This window comes from Ammodytes marinus, assembly GCF_949987685.1.
Source record: "Ammodytes marinus genome assembly, chromosome: 7".
NCBI classification, from domain to species: Eukaryota; Metazoa; Chordata; class Actinopteri; order Uranoscopiformes; family Ammodytidae; genus Ammodytes; species Ammodytes marinus.
Window position 1 is genome coordinate 24,194,012 of NC_137211.1, and position 22,904 is coordinate 24,216,915.

Consider the following 22,904-nt stretch of genomic DNA (forward strand, 5'->3'; position numbering starts at 1 on the left):
AGGCATGTTTGAGTAAAATGAACATTTTGGTTTTATTCTACAAACTACTGACACAATTTCTACCAAATTCCCCCCAATATACCCTTTATTGGGGGGGAACCCTCTAACCCTTGTCATTAAAGATCTCCTATTATAGTTATGTAGAAATGAAGATTTAAGAACAATCCAGATTGGTCTCTTTAATTTTTTCCAGAGCTGTAAGTTTGTAAATCCAATCACGAGGCCTTAAAACGTGTCTGGAGAGGAGATCTGTACATGAATGCAGAACTCTGCCTTGCCAGACTTTTTCTTATGCATTTGAACAGAAAAAAGTAAGATCAATAAGAAACATTTTTGATCCGAGCCTATATAAGTTTAAAATGTAGTACATTTTTCACAATATTTTTTATGCATTTAATTTTTTCAATTGTGTTTTATTAATGGTGATATGGAGCATATTGATGGCCGTGTGGTTGTAACAGAATAACTCTGTAAAAAGACATAAATGCCAAGCAGTGTGTGGGGTTTTATCATAGGAGGAAATGTAACGAACATTTTCTGCATGATGTGGCTGAAGTCTACGGCTGGTAAAAAGCACCATCTAGTGGAGAAATTTGTTGAATACTTTTAAAGTGGGGATTCAAAAATAAAATAAAAAATAGTCCCTACACACCACACAATAAAAAAAAACATCAGCTTTAGAAACATTTATTTACATTATTTTTGTTCTCCACCTATAAGAAAGTCACAAGCATAAGTAGAAGTATCTAAAATATTTAAATATACAAACTGTAGATCAGCCATCTTGCCAGAAATTACACACTGTACGAGAATCAAAGAAAAGCAAAGTAGTAGAAAAAGAAATTAAGATAAACATACATTTACCCTGTAAACCAATGGAGTGTTTGGCCATGCAGATCCCACCTGTATATTACATTGAGTCTCTTTAATCAGTTCATTGGAACCATTTCTGGAAAAACTAAATGTTTTGTTGTGGGTGAACTGAGCCATTCAGGATATCCTCACAATGACACTTAAGACACTTATTCAGGTGTTAAGCATATCCAGAAAAATGACTTTAGTAATGTTTGTTCATTCACATATACTGCAGTTCACTGCATGCACATACACACACACACACACACACACAGCAGCATTGTAGGCTGAGCTAAGGGTTCTTTCTTTCTTCCCTGTATTTTGTCTGCGGGTTCAAGTAAATTGCATAGTTAGCCATGTCATGGGGAGATCTACATGATATGCAACGCTTTGACAGTTGAAAGCTAGTCACAAATAATTCTGACATCTCAGATATTTTGACAACAAAAGTGTGCTTCAAACAAAGTGCTTGTCAGATTTTCATGAGATCAACTGAAAGCAAAACAATGGCCGTGTTCAAGGAGACTAGTTTTGATGAGATGATTTTTTTTTACAAAGAAAACATTGACATCACAACAGACATTCAAACTAAAAAAGGGGGTTAATGGAAAGGTCAGGGAGGCAGTGGGATGCAGCTAGCAGGAGAGGATGACAGCAGGCTTTTCACCACTCGGACTTGGACATTCAGAACAGCCAGAAATGTTTTGAAGTACTCAGAAGTTGGGACAGCACATTGGAGGAGCCCGTTCTTCTGAAGTATACCGAGACTTTAACAACCACACACTGTTAAATAAGATAAGCATACGGGGCACGGTGAAAGGGCGTTATGGTAAATGAAGCAAAAAGAACTACAGAATCACATAATGGACTACAAAATCTCAATGTAGAAAAATAAATCACATTTTATCTTGGACAGTTATGTCCGGAGAACATGACAGTGTCTGCCAAAAGTCATGACAACATGGGCCTGGTAACAGCAGCTGGGGAGATATGTACTGTCATGACGGACAGGGTAACGTCAATGCTACAAACAAGCTGGGCTCCTACAGCTCTGATGCTATCAGCTCCATCATTATGGCATGGGAATACGGCCATTTGTTGCCCAGAGCCTCACGTGATCACTGTATAATACAACGGAGAGTTGTTTGATAGAAGTTTAACAATTACACTGCAAGTGTCCTCTAAGCTCAGTGTTGGCATTCTGTAACTCAGGTGTGAACGATATCAAGACATCAGTGCACGGTGCTACAAAATGTAGGGGCTTGATCATTAAAACAATGCAATTGTTCCATATTTATATCAACTTGGGTCTAATGTATGCCCATCATTTCTACCAGTTATAGTGTTGCCAGTTTGGGTTATCATGTTACTGCTCGTTTACATCTGCTTTTCCAAAACAAAAAGTATAATATGGGGCTTTGTTTCAAATCTGCTTGTATATCTTGAACCATCAGAATTGATTTTAGTCCTGGGCAATGTTCTAGATTCTCAGCTACAATGTTGTCACTGGTAGAAATGATGGACAAAACTAATAAAAAAGGCTTTGGCAAATACCAGAGTGATAAACATTATAAACATGTTCACTAATCTATTTAATCTGTCTTGAAAATGACAGTGGACGGAGGAAGACATTTAAAAACATTGGAAATGAGCCGCTGATTCAGTTAACTAGAAACCAAGGATTTCAACATTATGTTCAAGTAAATCAGATTTGAAACTGGATTGTGATTTTCATATTGAATGAGTTTGTCGGGTTCACATATAAAAAGGTTAATGGAGAATTTCAGCTTTCATTAAAAAAAAATGTAAGAAAATAAAAAGTCATATACAAATCTGTACAATTGTCCATGTCTTTACAGAGATAACGGTGTTGGGCTCCCAGCAGTCCCTTGTCAGAACAGGTATTTCCGACATGAGTCCGATCCACACCGACACTCCACTCGAATCCTCTTCTTCGGAGAGCTGGGAAGCCCCGCTAGACTGAAACTGGAGTCCATTTTGGTGCTTTCTGTGTCGACTGGATCAACTGGAGACAAACGGGAGACGGGTTCAGTACAGGAAAGCAGCGCAACTATTACGAATAAACATGATTATCTCTCAAATTAGGGGTTTAAGTTACTCTTAACCATAACATTGTAGAGTATCAAAAAAAAAGGTTTTTGAGATTGACATTCAGATTTTCTTAAAAAAAATAAAAAATAAAAAACACCATCATAAGTAAAAACACAAAAACCACAAAGTGCACATCCTTGTGCAGGCCCCTGTATGGACCTGGATGTTGTTTCAGACTTTAAATACAGGCCTCATAGTCATTGACGCTTAAAAGAAAATCAATAAAAATATTAGGGCCACTTCTTCCACTGTCATCTGTGCCACGGCTGCTTACTTCAGCCTAACCAAAGATCAGAGTGGATAATATGAGTGGTGAAAAAAATCGATTCATGTAAAAATCACAAATCCTATCTTCTGAGATATAACAGTAGCAGCAGATTTAAGTGAAGGGAGATTCAGATTTTATTGGGCCAATACTAATCCATTAAAATATGCCTGGATCAACCCTTACAGCTATCACTGGGATGGACTCTCTAAATTGGATGCTTTGCTGCTGGATCTCACTCAGAGTCAGAATGTTAAGTTCAAATCAAAAGGCACTTTACTTTGCATCTTGTAGTCAAAGGTGAGCTCCTCTCCTGCCCGAATGGCCCGTGTAGAAAACAGCGCGATTCTCGGGAGCCTCTCATCAATGTTGTCGATGAACACATTAAAAACCTGTAGGTTTGGGTTGCACTGCAAAACGAACACAGCATGTGTCAGGACTCGGAGAATTTCATCCAAACTCAAGACTGAGGGTAAATTACCAAACAACAAAACACATTATTTAAACATATTTCCAAAGTGTACATGCTTAGGGAAAAATCTGAGCTATGCACACATTGCAAGCCACATGACATACAAGTCACTGGAAGTGTGTGCCTTATTTCTTTTTTTGGCGCTGTGCAATCAATTTTAGGCACAACTCCAATATTTTCTCCAATGATTTATCAGCATATAAATACAGAAAATAAAGAAGGAGGATGTTCTTAATTCTGGTATTGGCTTAGCATGGAGAGAAACCTTTCAACCAAGCTGGCTGCAGTATGTTCTGTATAGTTTGCAGAGAAGACACTCACACTGTGGTTGACAAAGTGTGAGATGTTGCCCTGTTGAGCTGCGTCCACAGTGTACACGTCCTCCACATAGTCCAGGTCAAACAGATACGTTGAGCCTTGGCGGTCGTACACGGCGCCCCGCCTCTCTGCTTCATCTGTTGTGATGATCTGGAGGGAACAAGACACATTGCTGGAACAGAAGCATCGGTGCATTTTGGGTACAATGCAGAAGAAATAATAATGACATTAAAAAAAATATATATTAACTTTATATATTTACTTAAAATATAAATGTCAGAACACACATGCACTGCTTCAAATATGGCACCCGTGTCTCTTTTCTCATTGTGTGAGAGTGTGTAACATTGAAATCATTTTCAAAACCCATCCTCATCTGGGGGATGTTACATTCATTTATCCCATCAAATCTGTTGAGTGATAAGTTTCACTAAGACTTAAAGTGAACACAACTTGAGGACCAATGGCATTAAGTAGAAAAATACAAAGGGAGCTAGACTGATATAAAAATGCTTGTGACAAAATTAAATATCTTATCAGCTTTCTAAACTCTGCAACATGAGCCAGTATGTCAGGCCAATGTAAACATGACATGTGTCTATCTACTTTCCTCAAAGAGAACAAGGATCCATCCGCCGCCATACTGAAATATCTGACAACATACAACCTTTTTGACGAAGGTATTTTTCTTTTCAGTGCAAACCTCCATGTAGTTTTCAACAGTGGGGTTTACAGCTTCACTGTTACTCAATGGACTTTATAACTCAACTAATTATTATCATTCTTTTCTGCCTGTTCTAAGCTATGACTGTCACACCTCAAACCATACTGTTACATGAAGTTAAGTATTTTGCTACGGTCAATGATGCAAGAATTTGAATTGATCCCAATACTGTAATCACCACTTCCAATACATGTCTACGTACACAGTACATTTAAAATATTTACTTTTGGACAAATGATAAGAAGTCGGACTCGTATATAATATTTTATATTTTTATAATATTTTTATACTATACTATGAAGATTTGTATCTTCTTTTTTCAAAAATTGTTAAGATAATAAAGTAATTTTAATCAGGGATTCATTAAAGAATCCATATCAGATTATTTAATATTAAGTACTCCACTGATGGAGAGACAACAGTTATTATTCTTTGGACAGGATTTTGTCAGCCTCTCTTCACCCAAGCCGGAAAAATATATTCAGGTGCACTGCACAACAGTTTTAAAATCAAAAGCACACCAGTGATGTATTTTACCATATCACATGTTGCTAAGATCAATAGAAAAAAAAAAGTGTATCCCTACCTACCACATTACTTCTAATATATTTCCCTGATACTGCTGACGTGGCTCAAGTTGTTTTTGGCACACTCTTCATTTCCCTCCCTTATGTTGAAGCATGATGGGGCATGTTTAAACATACCAGCAGTTAACAAAAAAATGGGCAATAGCAAACAGCAATCAATCAATAAAAAAAGTTTTGCTTTGGATATCTGTTCTGTGTAAGATGTCATGAAACAAAACTGTGAGCCAGTCCTGCATATTAACATGACAAATAAAATGCTGATGTTAGCTCTTCGCTGTTGTAAGTACACAAATATAATGTGTGGTCTTGTGACAGTTCATATGAAATTTGCATACTAAGAAAGTTGCATCAGTTGCTGTATTTAACTACATGAATGAAAAAACAGGCTTTACCTCTCCAACGTACTCCATGATGAATGTGTTCTTCTTGATGTGCTGCAGTGCGCGGACGCCCCATCCCCGGCCGTTCTCTGTCTTAAAGATGCACAGGTCGAACTGGATGCCCCTCTGCACCACTCTGTTGGGACAATCCATGCCACAGCTGCATTGGGAGTTACACTCGTATATGGGCTCCCCCGCACGGACTCGAATGGTTCCCCTGTCAGTGTAGGCCATTCGGTGATTGGAGGCTCCGGGGCAGCAGCCATTCACCGGCTCCTCTAAACAGTTCTTACACTCACAACCCACAGCCATCTCATCTAACACGATGCCCTGGCCTACTTGGTAGTTGTTGATGTAGGTGAAATTCTTTGGAGGGCCCTCGAAGTCCACTTCGTTACTGACAAAAATGCGACCTGGGTGGTTGCGAGTATGGTTCAAATGGGCCTCCCAGCGCTGCAGAACTTTGCGGAATTTGGCTTTCTGGACGAGGAATGAGACAACCTCCTTGTCCAGCTTTTTAGGGATGCAGCGTCTCTTGTGGCGCCTCAGCTCCTTGTCCAGGTCCAGGTGGAACTGCTTCATCAGTTTGGAACATTTAAGGTGCTTCTTGGGTTCCCACGAGTTATCAGACTCAGGGTAACCCCTCCACTTTACCAGGTACAATTCCTCTTCCTTAAACACACAACAAGTTCAGTTAGGAGGCAGAGACTGGATTCGTTCTCATTCCTAACTTATTTCTTTTGTGTGGCGACACAGACAATGAATAGAGGTAGTAAAGTGTAGTGGTTTGGCAATTCAAAAAAACAAACTAGCACTCAAGGATTAAAGGTGCACAATGTAACTTTCAATGAAGTAAAAATCTTCTAAGAAATGTTGATTAATGATGATAACATTATTCAATACCAAGAAGAATAACATTGAGAATGCAAATGTTTTGTAAACTAACTGCAGGCTTTGAACATGTAGGCAAATCCCCCTCCCCTAAACCGGCATAATGGACCTTTAATAATAAAGATATAATTACATTGATTCAAACTATTCATATCAGATATGATCTTTGTTTTATACTTCTAAACACCTGCAATGTAAGGGATGGGTATCGAGAACTGATACTAAGTTAGTATTGGTTCCTGTTAGTAAATCGAAGTGGTGATGTATAATACTGTTCCTTTACCTTGGTCTTCTTGTAGTCACAGAGGAATTCTACCTCATAGTCGTTGAAGTTGTGCTTGTTTACCCCCAGCTGTTTGCAGTTGAGCTTCTCTCTGCGACACAGGTCTTCCAGCTCTTCCCAGGACAGGTTACAGGGGACGCTGCACTTAGCAGTCGGTCCATTCAGACAGCTCATTGCTGATGGTGCAGATAATAAATAACATGACTCCGACATTATTGTCCGGATGCATTGGTTCATTTAGCATAAGCATGCGCGTTGTATCTCATTTTCAATCTGATATAGCTGTTTTCCGCCAAACACGGCATTGGAGGACGAGACGAATCGAAAGTTACATTTAAAATCAAGAAGCTCACTGAACAAAGTGGTGCTTAGTATTAATGTGACAACATCGACTACAACAAGCGTGTATGTCTTATGTTCAGCTCGACCACGACTTTATAATAGGTACTTATAAACAGAGAAGCGACTACTTTGTTTCCAAATAAGTAAAATGACACTGACAAGAGATGCCCCAACACACGGTTAGCGATGATTGAACCAGTGTCTATGGATTGGATGTGTCACATAGACACCCCTCGTGGAAATACCAACAACAAAAAATAACAAAAAGATACACCAAATGCCATTTAAACATTGCATGGCGCATGAAGCTGCGCCTAAAGTTTTGCGCGCTAAACTTCGCAGCGAGCCGTATACAAAGCATAGTGCTAAACTAAACTCAAACAACTCATTCGCGTATGCTTCCCAAAATAGATGGGATACTTCTACACTGAATAGAAGTTACTCAAGATTGTCAGGCGGAGAGTGTTCTAACAAAAGAGGCTGCATTTAACTGCACAAGTACTCTGGCCAACTTCCTTCGGTCGCCGTGATGTACAGCCGCTTTCGCTTGTGTTATGGGAACTCGAAGACAGACAAGCGAGCATATCCGAGGTCGTTATAGAGTTTACACTTTGATTTCACAAAATACAATCAGTAAATGAACCTGCAATGGTAAATAAAGTCATATGTATTCTTCATGAGTTACCTTTCAAATTTTCCGCCATGTTTTCCGCCCAGCCGCCAAAATGAGAGACACTACACTGGTGGGGAGGATTGTGACGCAGAAAAGACGACCGCGGCTGCTGATTGGATGAGCGCCATCTATCTGCCCTCTCATTGGCCCAGCTGTAGTCAGGAGGGTCGACCGGAAGACAATAGATAGAAGATGGCAAGAAGTTACGAACCTCCGCAGTTAGTATATTTTGCGTGCTATTTGCATGGCTATTTGATGTCGAGAAAAAGATAAACATTGACGCAGAAGAGACTACATTTAACTTCAGTTCCCACTCCTCGTTACTACTAAATAAACTTAAAATACAAGAGAGGCGAATGCGCCGTTCATATCTTCCTGAAATAAATCATACGCCAATAAATTATTTGAGTTGTGCAAAATAAAGATCGTGCAGTGATGGAATGGTCTAACAGTTACTCGCTGTAACAACGTACTTTTACTCAAGTACATGACTAAGGTACTAATGTAATTTGGGCTGTGCGGTGTGAGAGACTGGACAATAATACATGGATTATTGTTGTAGGCTACACAGTAACCCTAAGCCCTTAGTAGACTATTACTCCAAAACATTTAGCTTGCCTTCAGATGTTTTTAGAAGAAGGTATTATCAAATAACTTTGCTTGTGCTATTATGATGCATATTAATGACATACTATTTTTTTGTTGTGTTTACATGCTGTATACAGAGACGCAAAAATATTAGAACACATTATCCAGAACAATGCAGCACAACACAATTTATAAACTGCAGCCTCAACAGAGATCACTCTGACACAAAGACAACATGTTTGCTGACATTTAAATATGTTTATGTTGTCAATCAACTCAACACGTGTAAGATTCTGATCGGTTTGTAGATGTAGCGTGTTAACCAGGTGAAGTACAGGATGTCCTGCACTGTTGCGCTGAGACTTCAAACCATCTCTATGTGGTGCAAAAAAACGAAAATAACTAAGAATACATAGCAAAACACACATCTAGGGGTTTAAAAGAACTACAAGCAATAACATTTCTTATGACGTTTATATTGATGAGACCATGTATGAAAAACATTGTCATACTCTGTAGTAGCTTGTGGCTAGTTTGGATAGTTCAAACCTTACACTTTAGTTAAAAAGGTTTGCTGAATCTGCCCAAATCCAAAGTTACCTACATGTTGTGTAAGTATGTGAGTACGTTTTTATTTATCATGATTGGACAGGGTGTGCAGTCCTCAGGTCCCCACACAGACTCAAGCCAGTACCAGCATCCTCAGTGGTTGAGTGGAGACTTAATAAATAGTCTTTGGTTTTTGGTAGGCCTTCTCCACAGTTGGTCAAACAATAGTGACATCCTTGGAGTCGTGAAAGTTAATATCAGCCCTGACAGTAATGTGGTTCGTATCTGCACCATGTTCCTCTGTAGACCTGGGCTCCATTGGTGCGGGCCTGCGTGACTGCTGCTGACCTCTGACCTTAGGGAAAGGGAACCCATCCAGAGGTGCGTGCTCTATAATGCACAGGCTTTCCTCGCTGTGACTGCTGTAACTGGGATTGGAGGCGCTGTAGAGGCAGCGTGCGGGCCAAGCCTCCTCTGCTAGTGGCCCGGGCCTCCGTTGAGTCTGTTTAATGTCTTCTGTTTGTACGGCCTTGTCCATTTGCCAGAGACTGACGGGCCCGTCCCCTAACTCCACCACACTGGGCTCCACCTGACGGAATGTGTGGCGGGCGTACAGGCCGATGCAGAACATCTCCACGATCACACAGTAGTGGTAGATCACTGAGGGTTGGACAAGAGAGCACAAGACAAGAAGGTTTGGAGAACAGCCAATGTCTACAAGGGTTAGGCGTAGAAGGAAAGTCTGTTTGATATCTCTGGAATAGTCACATCTATCATTAGCTTCTTTTTCAACTTCTATGCAAGTATGTGTGTGGGATTGGTTCTCTGCCATTCCTTTAGTATTTCCTAACTGTATAATTTCAGGATTTACACACGATTTGAGGCCAAAATGGGAAGAGTCCAGATATGCTTTGACTTACACTGGGACCTGGTGAGAGTAGAGAAGGGAGGTGTGCAGGGGATAACCTCCAGAGAGCCCATGGTTTCTAAGATACCGCTCTGCACGCCACAGAGCACCAACACCAGGATGATGCAGATGAACTTGGCTCTCAGTCCGTAGCCATGTAAAGCACTCTTGGTGGCTTTGTAAAACAGAAGGTGGCCATAGAAGGACACGAAGGTTGACACACATATGATAGCGTTCACGTACAGGTTGGGGTTGACTGAATCCACCTGGAGAACAAGAAGATGGTTGTCACTGATTTTATCCCTAAACTTATCGGGCGCTGTTTGTGAATGAATGTAAAAAAATGACTACAGATGGATTTCTGAATAAATGACTGACATCACCATAGTCGTACTGTTCATCTGTCCACAGGACTAGAGTGACAAAGAACAGGATGCTGCGAACAACAGAGAGCTGCAGCACAGCAGCCATCATCCAGCCACGGCTGTTGCTTCACACAAGAGAAAGGACAGCAACATGTCAAGTCACAATTTCTATTCGCTATACAATAATGCAACTAAGAGCACCATAAATCAATATTAAAGCTGGGGTGGAGGATTTGGGGAGAAAATGGCAGTTGGGATAGAGATTCGAATCCAAATACCTCAACTGCTCCACTTGTTCTCTTTGGTCCCTCCCCTATGGTCCCTCCCCAACAAAGTCGTGCCAAAGTGAATGGACAGTCCCAACAGCCAATAAGAACAGAGAATCGGAGCCTCGCTCTGATTGGTCAAAGTGTACAACTCATGTTAATTTGAACCAATCAGAAATCACATACCCCAGCTTTAATGCATGTATACGTATGCATGTGCAGGCATTTCATTGGGATTGTATGGTGCTTACCCGTTTATGGCCACCATAGGTAGGCAGCAGCAGCAGCAACAGGGGAAAGGATCTGGAGATACATGCTGTCCAGACAAAGCAGACAGCATACGAGTTTTCCCTCCAAAGAAGTCTGTGATCAGGCCCATGAACTTCAGCAAGGTGAAGGAGTGATACCTGCACACACGTATATTGAGCCTTCAGACAAAAGCAGCAATGTGTGTGAACGCTGACTGCACCACATGCTTTCTGCATCCTGTTGACTTACAGTGAAGCGATGAAATTACACAGTGAGGAAGAGCGCGGCACATACAGCGCTATCAGGGAGGTGAGGGCAAATACCTGAGATAAAAATAAATAAAAATTAAACTTATGAAAGCGTGAGACACAATGAGAGTTCACTTCGAACCAAAGATACTTCAGATTTAAAGTGGCTATTGATTTGTTTCAACAGAGTTCGACAGAGGAGTAGTTCTTTGTAGGTAAAGAGGAGGCTGATGTTACCGGATACATTCCTAATATCCACAGGTAGAGGTGTTTTCTCCGTGAAGAGGGGATGTGTCGCAGCAGGAAGCCCACCTCCTCCAGAAACACTCCCAGTAAAATAACAACCAGGCCGGCCGGGATGAGGAAGAGCCATAGCTCATCTTTGATGGCTGACAAAAGACAAAATCACATTCAGGGCTGGGCTGTAGGCTATATTAAGTATTTCAAGCTACAACAACTCAAATTTGAAAAATTTCACCTCAAGCAAAAACTTCCACCAGGTTAATAATCAGACGGATCATTTTGTTTCACTCAATTCATTCATCCTGACTTCATTTTCACGTTAAATTTTTTCCGTCTTTTTGTTGTTGTTGCCCAAACCAACATATCGAGTCACATATGGACAGAGAAGCAGTGAACACAATTCCATTAGATTTATTATTTAAAATAACAAATATCCTATATACTGTATATATTCTAAATATTTGGGTATGTGTCCCAATGCAAATGTCATCCCATTGTGGTGCTGCATGATTTCTGTTTGCAACAATTTTCCAGTGTCCATTAACTTTTAGAAAATCGATATGAGAAAATTCTAAAAGCAAACTAGAGTTTTGAAAATGAGAATTTCTTTTAATTAATGCCATTACCTATTAACGTACAACTATTAATAAAAGGACTTTACTTACCGCTGAAGATCTGTGATGATAGAGGGATCTCATGCCCAATCCAGCTACAGTTGGCCCCTCTTCCCATTCTTTATATACTGTAAATCTCCACTCTGTCTGCCTGTCACACAACAAACACGCTCCAGACAGGAGCAGATTTATCACCATCAGCTATGGAAAACCTGCTTATAATGAATGGCCCACTGAAGGACACAGCATCAAACTAACCTTGTAGCTTCCCTGGTTTAGGGATGAGAGGCTGTGCTGTTTGTAGCAGTTTTCCCACACGCTTTTTGTCCTGACATTTCCGTGTTGGCCTGAACATTTCCTGTCTGAAGTGGAGATATTAATGATTGACTAGATACAGGTGAGAGGACAGGTGGTGGTGGGGGGGGGGGGATCTAAGTCCATCCTGCACCAGGCTGGGAGTTCACCTGAGAACTACAATTCATTATGAAATACACCTGCACCGATCAATAGTCTTAAACAGATGACTGTGTGTGTGTCATTTAAAATGTCTCCTGAAATGGTTCCTCAACTCTACAGACTGTTTTAGTCTCATTCAGAAGATAGAAAATATTGTTAATACTATACATATCAAGTAATAACAACATGAAAAGGCTAATCAGGAGTCTATGGTGGAACTGTCACTGAACAAAACCCTTCTTATTGATCCTTTTCCACACGACCCAAACCAGGTCAAATTTAATATAAAGGGATCAGATACTTCATGACTGGTGATCAGTTGGTTTTCATGTCTTAGTTGAGAATACAATAATTGCCTCATTGTCACTCTGTGTTGTTCATGTTAAAGGTGAAGTATGCGGTTTACTTATGTTAATATAAGTGTTAAATCGCTCTTTATTCATACAGTGATCACTTACATAATGTGCGCGTTTCATAAAGCCGATCTCTCAGTCAGCTGCTCTGCATGTAATCGGCAAATAAACTTATTGGAGGATCCCAAAATTTTTATCCAATCACAAGAGAGAACGCTACAAACCGACACCCGTCTCACTCATGGTGTCACTGCCGGTGCACGCCAGAGCGACAGATAGGTGAATGTTTATGCTCCTACAATGGCGGAGCAGGTAAAAATCCTTCCCAATGTCTGTTTTGATGGTTTTTATCATGTTTTATCACACTTATGGATCTGAGATGATGCTAGATAACTCGCTGCTTGAAGACCGCAGTGCATTAATGTGGTGACGTAGGGACGAGCGAAGGGACTGCTAACTGCAGTAACTGACAGGAAGTTAGCTAAAAGAACCATTCCACTTACAGTACCTTGTAAATGTTGAGTTGTGTTTATTTTTGCCCGTTTGGAGGCGGCTTTACGCGCCCCACACACATCCTGCGTCTACCTCTGGAGCGCGTCGCGTTACCTTACTGCTGCCTCTCTCGGACTTTTCTCGGACACACATGCAACGTCTCAGCAGCTGCTGCTGCAGCGCTGCTTCTAAAAGCCCTATCTTTCTACATAGAGTTTTCATAGATAATTCCCATTAAAAATGAAGTTCTTTCATGTCATCTATGATGCATATGATTTATATTGAGTCTGGACAGTAATCCGTGCGCCCCATTGCCATTTTTTTCTTTTTTTTTTGACATATTTTCGCTTGTTGGAAGTTTTATTTTGAAGGGGACACACCAGGAAATGGTGAAAGTACAGCGAAAGCTGCCAGTATGAAGTCAATATGACTCTCAGCAGAGTATTTCAAAAATCACTTTACTGATTTATACGGGAGAGAGAGAGGGGGGTGTGGTCGGGGAAGAAGAAGGCCGTAGACACAGATAGAGCAACGGAAAACTGTTGCGCTCATCATGATCTTTTTTATTTCTTCACTATATGGATCTCTATATGTGTCATTTATCCAAAAATGAAATGCCAGAACTAATTGAAAATTAGGTTTTAAATCCCTCGGATTTTGATTGCACAATTAAATCGTGAAATAAAGGGAGTATTCGCGTATACGACTGAGGAATGTTTTATTTTGAAATAAACACACCGGGTAAACGTGTAAATAGAGTGATTGCTGCTGGTATGACTGTCAACAGAGTATTTCTCTATCAGTTAAAGCACAGAGACGCGAGAGACGCGCTGCTCTCAGAAAAAAAATAGGCGAGCCTCCTGAGGTGAAGGGGAGCGTCGCTGCAGACGTGCCTCCGACGCGCCTCAGCAGTGCGTCTGAGGTTGGATGTGTGCTCGCTCTACGTTGATTTCACAGTCTGTGACAAAAAGTCAGACGCAGACGCGAGGTAGACGCGCAGTAGAGGTAGGATGTGTGTGGGGCGCGTTAGGCTGTAAATGCACGCTGGTCCATGGTATGTGGCTGTCCTTATACAAATAAAAAAGATTCAGGGCTTTATAAAGTGTTTTTTTATATTAAGGTAGGTGGTTATAATAAACAACAGAAAACTATTTATAATTTTTGAGTGCAACACCACCAGCCTCTATACATCTGACTGCCATCCGCTTTGTGTCCGTTATAATGATTGCAGATAATCACAAGCCAGAAGCTCAATCATATTTTTACCAAAAACATTTAATAGAAAAAATATATAGAAAAAGCACAATAGCAGCAGTACAAATACTGTAACAGAAGTACATATGAACAGTTATGGACCCTTTAAAAAATATATATATATCTATATATATAATCATGACTGTTTAACTGCTGAAATGTTTATGGACATTGTCTAACACTACACATTACACAACATGCAAAAGTACCGTAAATGAATGTCTCTGTCTGGTCGTTTAGGAGGTCTTGATTCCTTCCAATCTTTTTTTCGATGCAGTCAAATCATTGGACTGTTCCTTGTTCTGCAGATCATTTTCATTTGTCCTGAACAGTCCTTCAAACCAAGATGTACAGGGCTCGCCCAGTGTACTGTAGATATGTATTGTGTTCTCACTTTGAATCCATCCATTTCTCCTTAACACATCTGTCACAGTTCCAAACAGGCATGAAGAGGTTTGTTTATATTCTTCATCTCCACATCCAAAGCATCTTCTTCTATGATCTGAGCAGATCCTGGCCATTTGTTCCCAATCAGATTGACACCACCATGATATTTACTGACACAAACTCACTGTATTATGAAGTTTTTGGTGTATGTCGGCCTTCCCGTCAACTCCAACAATGTCACTGAATTAAACGGTAGAAGACCCAGCAGGCGAACACGACCCAGTGGCTCGCCCAGTTCAGGTCAGACCACCTCTGGATGGTGTGGATGGCTGTGTATCCCTGCAAACAAAAGACACTCCATGTATTCATGTACTTCAGAACAATGGTGAGAGTTAAAAATCCAAAATGTCTGGTCTTCGGGGTGCTCTTACCTCTTCTACCTCCTGTTCATCATATCCAGGATCAAACATGGAGCCCAGGTAGGTGAGGTGGAAGATGGCCAGGAGACTAAACACCAGGTTCAGCAACATCACCCAATACTCCTACAGACCAACGGAAAAAGAAGAAACTGTAAAGTAGCTGCATGTTCATAGCCTCTCTCAAACGTTTTAGCCCTAAACCTACCCTATCTGGCCAATAAAAATGCTGTTGGCTACGTCACATTCACAGCTGGAACTCTTTACAAACAAGCAGGACTTAAATACTATGATCTGACCTCAGACATACTGCTATCGGTCAACATGCTGCTATTGGCCAATCTATGTCTGTGGGCAACTGATACTGAATACTACAGCATTGTATTCCCCCTTCCCCAGATAACTGCATTGCTGGTGGCCATTAATACCTTAATGTAGTATGTCTGTGTATTTTGTTTGCTTAGCATTGCTTTACAATGTCATCCAAAGACCCTTGAGGCAAATTATGACTTGTGACATTGGGCTGTATAAATAAAATGGTCTTCTTGGCTGTCTTCTTGGCTCTGTCACACAGCTGAGTAGAGCTATAGTTTTACCTTCTTGTGCTGATGGCTGCAGTCAGAGGTGCAGGGTCTGGACAGGATACAGGCACTGAAGATGGAGGCAAGCTTCTTCCTCAGAACTGAGGGTGAGAAAAAACAACAACCTTTATCATTCAGGTGAGTGAAACAAACTGGCTAGCCTTTATTTAAACTATTTATATTTGTATTATGTCCTTCAACAAATGCTGCAGGCAAGGAGTCATGTCATAACTGCATCTTGTTTGTGCAGGATAAAGTGATAGTTCTATTCAACTTTCAATGGTTCAACCTTCAGTTAAATATTCTTCGAGCTCTACAAGAACCAAAGTTATTCATACCATGTTCAACATATGTGATGAAGCCCAGGGAGAGCAGAACAGCTCCCAGGTGAAAACTCAGACCCTGAGGAAAACAAAACGCGACATTAACTCCAGGTAGTGATGGTCAAACATAAACATAGTATACAAGCTGCATACTAATCACATATGTCTCCAACTACATTCATTTTCAATGGTATATTCAACCTAAATATTCAGATTCAGACATGATTTTAGTGTACTGGATAGTGTGTTGGTAATAGAGTGCATTATCTTACTGACATGTAGTAAGGCACTGGCTGTGTATGTCACCAGGATGGCTGGAAAGGTCCCCAGTTTCATGGTGTTTTTAAAGACATCTGAGGAACAAAAACACAGTTAACACACAGTAAATATTGTTTTAAATGCATATTTCATAAAAAACCTGTCCATAAAAATGTAAATGCATAATAAGGAAATATATCAGCTGAAGAAAAAAACAGACATGTAACTTGTTACTTAAGAAGTTGTTATGCTATTTGTTGAGTATAGCTGAAAGAGAGTTGGAGGGACTAACATGTCTTTAGCCACTTGGACATGGGGATGTTCCAGGACGTCACCACCAGCACCATGGAGCGAGGCATTTCCACATTGAGAGGCTTCACCACACTCATGTCCCTGCACAATAAACACACACACAGACAGAGTATTCAGCCTTCCATCTACTCTCCATTTTGAGAAATGTCCAGACTTTCAGGTGGCAAGCAGTAGGCAGCAGCTGTATATACTATATTACATTTTATCAGACAACAGATAACTCAGACAAATGCTAACTATCATTCCTTAATCATATTATAAATTATTTTGGCTTATGGTGTTAGATGGTGATGTGTGCTGTGTATGAATGTGGCTTAAATTGTTATTATGACTTTAATTGCTCCTGTATAGTTTCTATTTTTTCTCTTTGATATATTTACTTCCAAATGACTTATTTTCTACTCTCCTCTATCGGTACTTATTTCTGTCCTCGTGTTGCTGCAACACCCACTTTTCCACACTAAGGATCAATACAGGCTTATCTTATCTTGCTGTAAACCAATCCATATTACAGATAAATCCATGCCATTCCAACCCATTACACTTCACCTTTTACCCATTTGTGCCCTTCTTCACTGCTCGCCTGTTTTCACAATAGATTTTACTGTTGACATTTAAGAAGGAATTTCACAGTGGCTCAGCCCAGGCTGTACTTACCATTTGATGTTGTCTTTTTCTTCAGTGAAGCCTGCACCAGCTAGCATGGTGGTGCCTTCACTCAGGTGACCCACAAAGTAGTTACTGAAGTGGAAGGACACTGCAATCTCATAAGCATTCAGCCACCTGTGAAACACACCACACACAATTCAAAAGACAAGAAGGACACGTTATATTCAGCTTTTTCCCTAGACCAAAACGCTTTCATCAATTCCACTTGAACTTCTCCTAACAGGACCTCTTAACCTTGATTTGAGTGCTCCTCTTTATTATTCCCACTTATTTTCTTAAGTAACATCATTTCAGCAACTGACACATAGAGAAGGCCTTTTTACGACTTAATGAATGTATTTTGACCTGTTAGCTATTAAGCATGTGTCAAGGCTTTTACTAGTGTAGGAAAAACACATTAAGTTAAAAGCACAGAGGATCAACACGGATGATTGAGCATTTCAATGACAACTGAACAAACTCCATCTATTGCTGGAGACTATGAGATGCAATTGAAAGCCAGTAAGAATGTTTTGTAAAAGTACCTGTAACATCATACTATTGACATTGATGCTAACAGGCCTTTGGAGATATGCTTTGAAGCAGTATGAATACAGTCATCCCCTTTTCATGTCTTATTTTTTAACCACACTGCAGTAGACTTATGGCAGCCTTTAAAAAGGGAAAAGCTATTTATTCTAACCCGGAAAACTAACCTCAAATGTATCTTGGAAGCAGGGAAAGAAAGACAGTGTTGTGTTGTAAAAGTTTCTGTATTGGAAACACTATCTCAATTGTAACTTAAGGCAGAGAAAAGACATGAATGAAAGTCTGCCTTACTTCTGAGTGACATCGTTTCCGTCGAAGGGGATGAATAAAGTGAAGAGGTATGGGGCGATGCAGGTGGAGACCAGCAGGCAGATCTGACTCTTCAGGAGGCAGAGGGTGGAACTAAACAGCCAGGGCCAGCTCTGAGGAACGAAACATCTCATCACCACCACAGCACCATGCATAGTAAGAGCATGTACAGCGAACATGGGCTACTCACCAGTTTCCTGCCTTCTACAGCGTTCTTATAGCTGGAGAAGCTGATCCAAGGGCCGAAGATCACAGTGCCCACAAAGAGAACGTAGCCCAGGTACTCGCCTGGAGAGGGCAGGACGCCCACTGCTCCTCTGTCCAGGTCAAAGGCCAGAGAGATGGCCTTCATAGCCACCACCATCTGACAGCCTGACACACAAACACACACACAGAATGTACTGTATATATGTAGTATATTATACATAAAAATGTTTCTTTAATGTTAGGTGCACATCGTGGGAAGAACACAACTTCCATGGCTGTGTTGTCAGACCAGATGACAGAATATTTACCTCTTATTTTATGCCAGGTCACCATGTCAATTAAATGCAACTCTCTGAAATGAACAAGTGGGAAATGATCATTACAAGACTTGAATTATTTTAACCAGAAAGTAGAAGGTTTGCAGGGTTATATTTTTAATTAAGGACGGGGAATAAAGTCGAAAATGATTCTGTATAGACGTTGACTGTGCAAACATTCAACAGGCTAGGGGGAATAAGTCATAATACTTTGTTGGGACCAAAGAACACACATTTTGTAAAAGTTAGACAAAATGTGGTGTGTTTTTTCTGTTGATGTGGTTTTTGCAGTGTGTTCTCACCCAATGAGGAGGTAGGCGAGGATGACTACGGAGAGGAAGATGCCTCTGCTGCTGGAGTGTCTGCTGAGGACCAGGACCAGGTAACAGAGCGCACTGAGACACAGCACCCACAGCGTGTGCTCCTCAAAGAACAGGAAGAGGCCGCACATACCGGCCAACACTGAGGCTGCATGCTTCACAGGGGACGCAACTCCTGAGGAACACAAGCAGTCCAATGTCCTCTACTTTCCAAAATGAGGCTTAAATCTGACTTAAAGATGGGGTATATGATTTCTAATTGGTCAAAGTTAACATGAGCTGACACTTTGACCAATCAGAGCGAGGCTCCGATTCTCTGTTCTTATTGGCTGTTGGGACTGTCCATTCACTTTGGCACAACTTTGTTGGTGTAGAGTGTGTCAGGGAGGGACCATAGGGGAGGGACCAAAGAGAACAAGTGGAGTGGTTGAGGTATTTGGATTCGAATCTCTATCCCCAACTGCCATTTTCTCCCCAAATCCTCCACCCCAGCTTTAAAGGTGCTACAAGGAAATTTTAAATATCTCTGAAACAGTCAAATTTTTCATCTGATTATCATAAATTACATGCAACAGCAAACGAGACCATCCGTGCAAAGAACAGAATGCTTATTTTATAAAGTTTTTCATAATGTCTTTGTTATGGGTCCCTCAGCTTGGAACTATAGCAGGCATAGTAAAAACACTACCGTTTTTGTCCAAAGGAGGCCAGAATGAACAAAACCTGAAAGTTCCTCAAAGCACCTTTAAATAGGCTTTAATTATTCTAATGGTTTTAATTTGTGTTTATTCTAACAAGGTGTAGTATAATGTAATATAATGATATGTTAACTACATCTATGTGACAAGGGCAGCAAAAGCTTCACAATACCATGTAAGATAAGAAAAGTGTTGAAATGACACATTATGTCAGTGCAGACAATTTGATTCCAACTATGTATATTAGGGCTGCTAAAAATACGAAAGCCCAACTATTATATATTTATTTGTTTAATTATCGTCAGTGATATTTATTGCAATACTCAACAATGTTATCAAATATCGCTTGTTTTTCTGATATTGTGCAGCCCTTATTGAGTCCATTTCAAAAGAAGGTCAGATGAGGCTTCCTGTGCAGACTTTTTCTTGCTGATATGGAGTGTGAGTGTGAGTGTGTGTGTGTGTCTCACCCAGTCTGAAGACAATTCTGCAGGCCAGACAGAGCAGCAGCAGCCTCCAGACCTGCAGCAGGCCCTGCTCGATTGTACTGAGACCACAGCTCTCTGCTAGCTGCTGCCACAGCGCCAACCTGCTGGACATGTCCATCCTACAGTTACACACACACACACACACACACACACACACACACACACACACACACACACACACACACACACACACGATCAGCAATATAAGTAAATAATATAAATGACTTCAAAATAACTATGTTATCTAAAGTCTGTGCCACTGTTGACAAACCCACAAATAAAATATTCACAAGATGTATGGCAATATTGGATTTAAAATAAATGTTATTTTTGAAAAAGTCACATAAAAGAACAAAAGATAAAACATTTTATATTTAAAAAGATGAAGAATGTTAGAAATTGTCCTCGATATATGACTCAACATTTGACCTATTGCCAAATATACATTATAAGCCGTTTATTCCATTTCTCCCCCATTCATATGTTTTCCACTATCTATGGTTTTCCACAGAGCCCAGCTCTATCTCTAGCGGTATGATACATTTTAGGCCTAGCTTACTTATTTAGCTGTAGATTTCACTCGGCGAAAAACGTAGAATAAATAACATTCTATCACATGACAAACTTCAAACGAACTTATTTGAACTTTTCTAACATTATATACATAACCATATTATTTTCTTTTTCGTGTAGCTTGCTAACGTTACAGTTAGCTTATTTAAGTTATTCGTGCTTAGGCGGTCGAGCATAGTCTTTGAAAAAAATAAAATCAGTGCAATTCAGTGAAATGTAGCAGAACCTATCCAAACTGTTCTTTGAATAGCAGCAGAGGCTACAGCTACGGTGTGTTTTAGATAGCTAGGAAGCTAACCTGTGCTGTGGCAGAGGGGGAAACAATAGGCAGGACCAGACCTGATATAGCCTAAAGCTGGAGGACAGATAAGTTCATAACATACCTTCACTGTCTGTTACCTCCTCCTCTTCTTCTCCTTCTTCTTCTACTACTAATTCTTCTCCTCTTTTCACTCTTCTTCTTCGCTCCCGGTGTTAGACCGGTTGATACACCAGCTCATTACCGCTTTACTGCCGCCTGCTGGACTGAATGTGTGTAGCATCAACAGAAGCTCACTGATTTCTTCACTGACTTTTTGGTGACATGATTCCGGAAAGCCTTTTTTAGTATCCCTCCCTGTCTTTAAATATTTGACGACATCGTCATATTATTTTATTTATTCAATTTATTGAACATGTCAAAATAATACAAAAACAATGTAAAACTTAAATAAAACAGGATCCTCATCAACATATAGCCTATAGCCTAAACAACAAAAAAGCAACTTAAATAATATTGTTCATGTTCAAAAGTGGTAAGAAGAAATTAAAAACGTTTGTGGTCCTACCCTCTCTTAATTGAAAGTTAAATTTACAGCCATCAGTGTCAATGATATAAGTCTGCTTAAATAAATCAACTCAGAATATTGTCAAAATAACTAATTAAAGGGAATGAGTATTGCTGCTGTTACTATACCTAAACAGTGTGTGTGTGTGTGTGTGTGTGTGTGTGTGTGTGTGTGTGTGTGTGTGTGTGTGTGTGTGTGTGTGTGTGAGTTTGAGTTTGTGAAAGGAGGAGGGGGTATCATCACCTCTACCATCTGCTGTGTGGTTTTTTGGTTTGAGGAACTGAGATGAGGAACATATGCTGTCCATCAATGAATGGGAACAAACGTTTTCATCCAGTAGAATTCATGGAGTCATAGTACTGCATTTTTTTTTACCACTTTGTTTATTGATTTTTCACAATATAGCAAAACATCATTTTACAAATGTAACAATTTTTTTTTATCCCCAAAGACAAACAGACAAAAATAAATCAATAATCAATGATTATTATAATAACAATAAAACAAACAATGACAACAAAAAAAGAAAAAAGAAAAAGTGTGTGTGCACAGTTTGGAGTTATTGGGATCCATAGCAAAATACAATTTTTTTTTTTAAATAAAATTAAAAAATAAATGTCTACATCCTTAGAGCTGGTCAAGCAGATATGTAATGAAAGGCTGCCAAACACTGCTAAAATTGTCCTTTGAACCCTTTAAAGCAAATCTTAACTTTTCAAGCTTCAGAAATTGTAGTGTGTCCCTAAACCAGTGTTTAAAGGAGGGTGGAGTAGCCTGCTTCCAATTAAGTAAAATTAATCTTCTGGATAGTACTGCATTTAAGTAAATCCTAACACGCTGCAGGGTAGTCATTACTGTGTTATACATTCTAATAGTGAGGGAAAACTGTATAAAGGTGTTTATTTTTTAACATATGATAACATACATAACAACTATACAGATGTTGCATCATATGTTAGTCAGTATTATGCAGGGATGAGATAGGCCTATGTGGAAATACTTTGTCACTTATATATTTACCCTATTGATTTATGTTAACTAAGTGAATATTTTAAAATGTCAAATTGAAAACGGGTTCCTCTTAATATCTGAAATATGTAGGCTATTTAATAGAAGAAGTTTTCGCTTTGTTCTTTTCCCTTTAGAGTTTATTTATATTGTGCAAAACTGTCTCCTGATCCTATTGGCTGATCCAAGGCACAGGA

General features: G+C 40.0%; 3 protein-coding genes across 3 annotated transcripts; all 3 read right to left on the reverse strand.

Moving 5' to 3' along the window:
• Positions 1-713: 713 nt before the first annotated feature.
• On the reverse strand, positions 714-7,940 carry LOC307253314 (histone-lysine N-methyltransferase SUV39H1-like). Its single transcript, XM_080031297.1, has 6 exons — positions 7,915-7,940; positions 6,888-7,063; positions 5,726-6,385; positions 4,026-4,172; positions 3,513-3,642; positions 714-2,881 (listed from the first exon to the last, which is right to left on the reverse strand). The coding sequence occupies exons 1-6, from the start codon at positions 7,931-7,933 to the stop codon at positions 2,748-2,750; spliced, it is 1,266 nt and encodes a 421-aa protein (XP_079887423.1). The 5' UTR covers positions 7,934-7,940; the 3' UTR covers positions 714-2,747.
• Positions 7,941-9,256: 1,316 nt separating this feature from the next.
• On the reverse strand, positions 9,257-12,049 carry LOC307253316 (organic solute transporter subunit alpha; the record flags this gene model as incomplete). Its single annotated transcript, XM_080031299.1, has 7 exons — positions 9,257-9,699; positions 9,960-10,212; positions 10,325-10,436; positions 10,829-10,984; positions 11,076-11,149; positions 11,312-11,463; positions 11,983-12,049. 7 exons carry the CDS (start codon positions 12,047-12,049, stop codon positions 9,257-9,259), a joined length of 1,257 nt encoding a protein of 418 aa, XP_079887425.1.
• A 2,437-nt stretch (positions 12,050-14,486) lies between these two features.
• On the reverse strand, positions 14,487-21,312 carry LOC307253312 (protein-serine O-palmitoleoyltransferase porcupine-like). The gene is made up of 13 exons (XM_080031295.1): positions 21,256-21,312; positions 20,282-20,418; positions 19,096-19,288; positions 18,785-18,828; positions 18,460-18,641; positions 18,252-18,382; positions 17,421-17,546; positions 16,744-16,844; positions 16,470-16,546; positions 16,209-16,272; positions 15,886-15,971; positions 15,305-15,415; positions 14,487-15,212 (listed from the first exon to the last, which is right to left on the reverse strand). Exons 2-13 carry the CDS (start codon positions 20,415-20,417, stop codon positions 15,111-15,113), a joined length of 1,353 nt encoding a protein of 450 aa, XP_079887421.1. The 5' UTR covers position 20,418; positions 21,256-21,312; the 3' UTR covers positions 14,487-15,110.
• Positions 21,313-22,904: the final 1,592 nt, after the last annotated feature.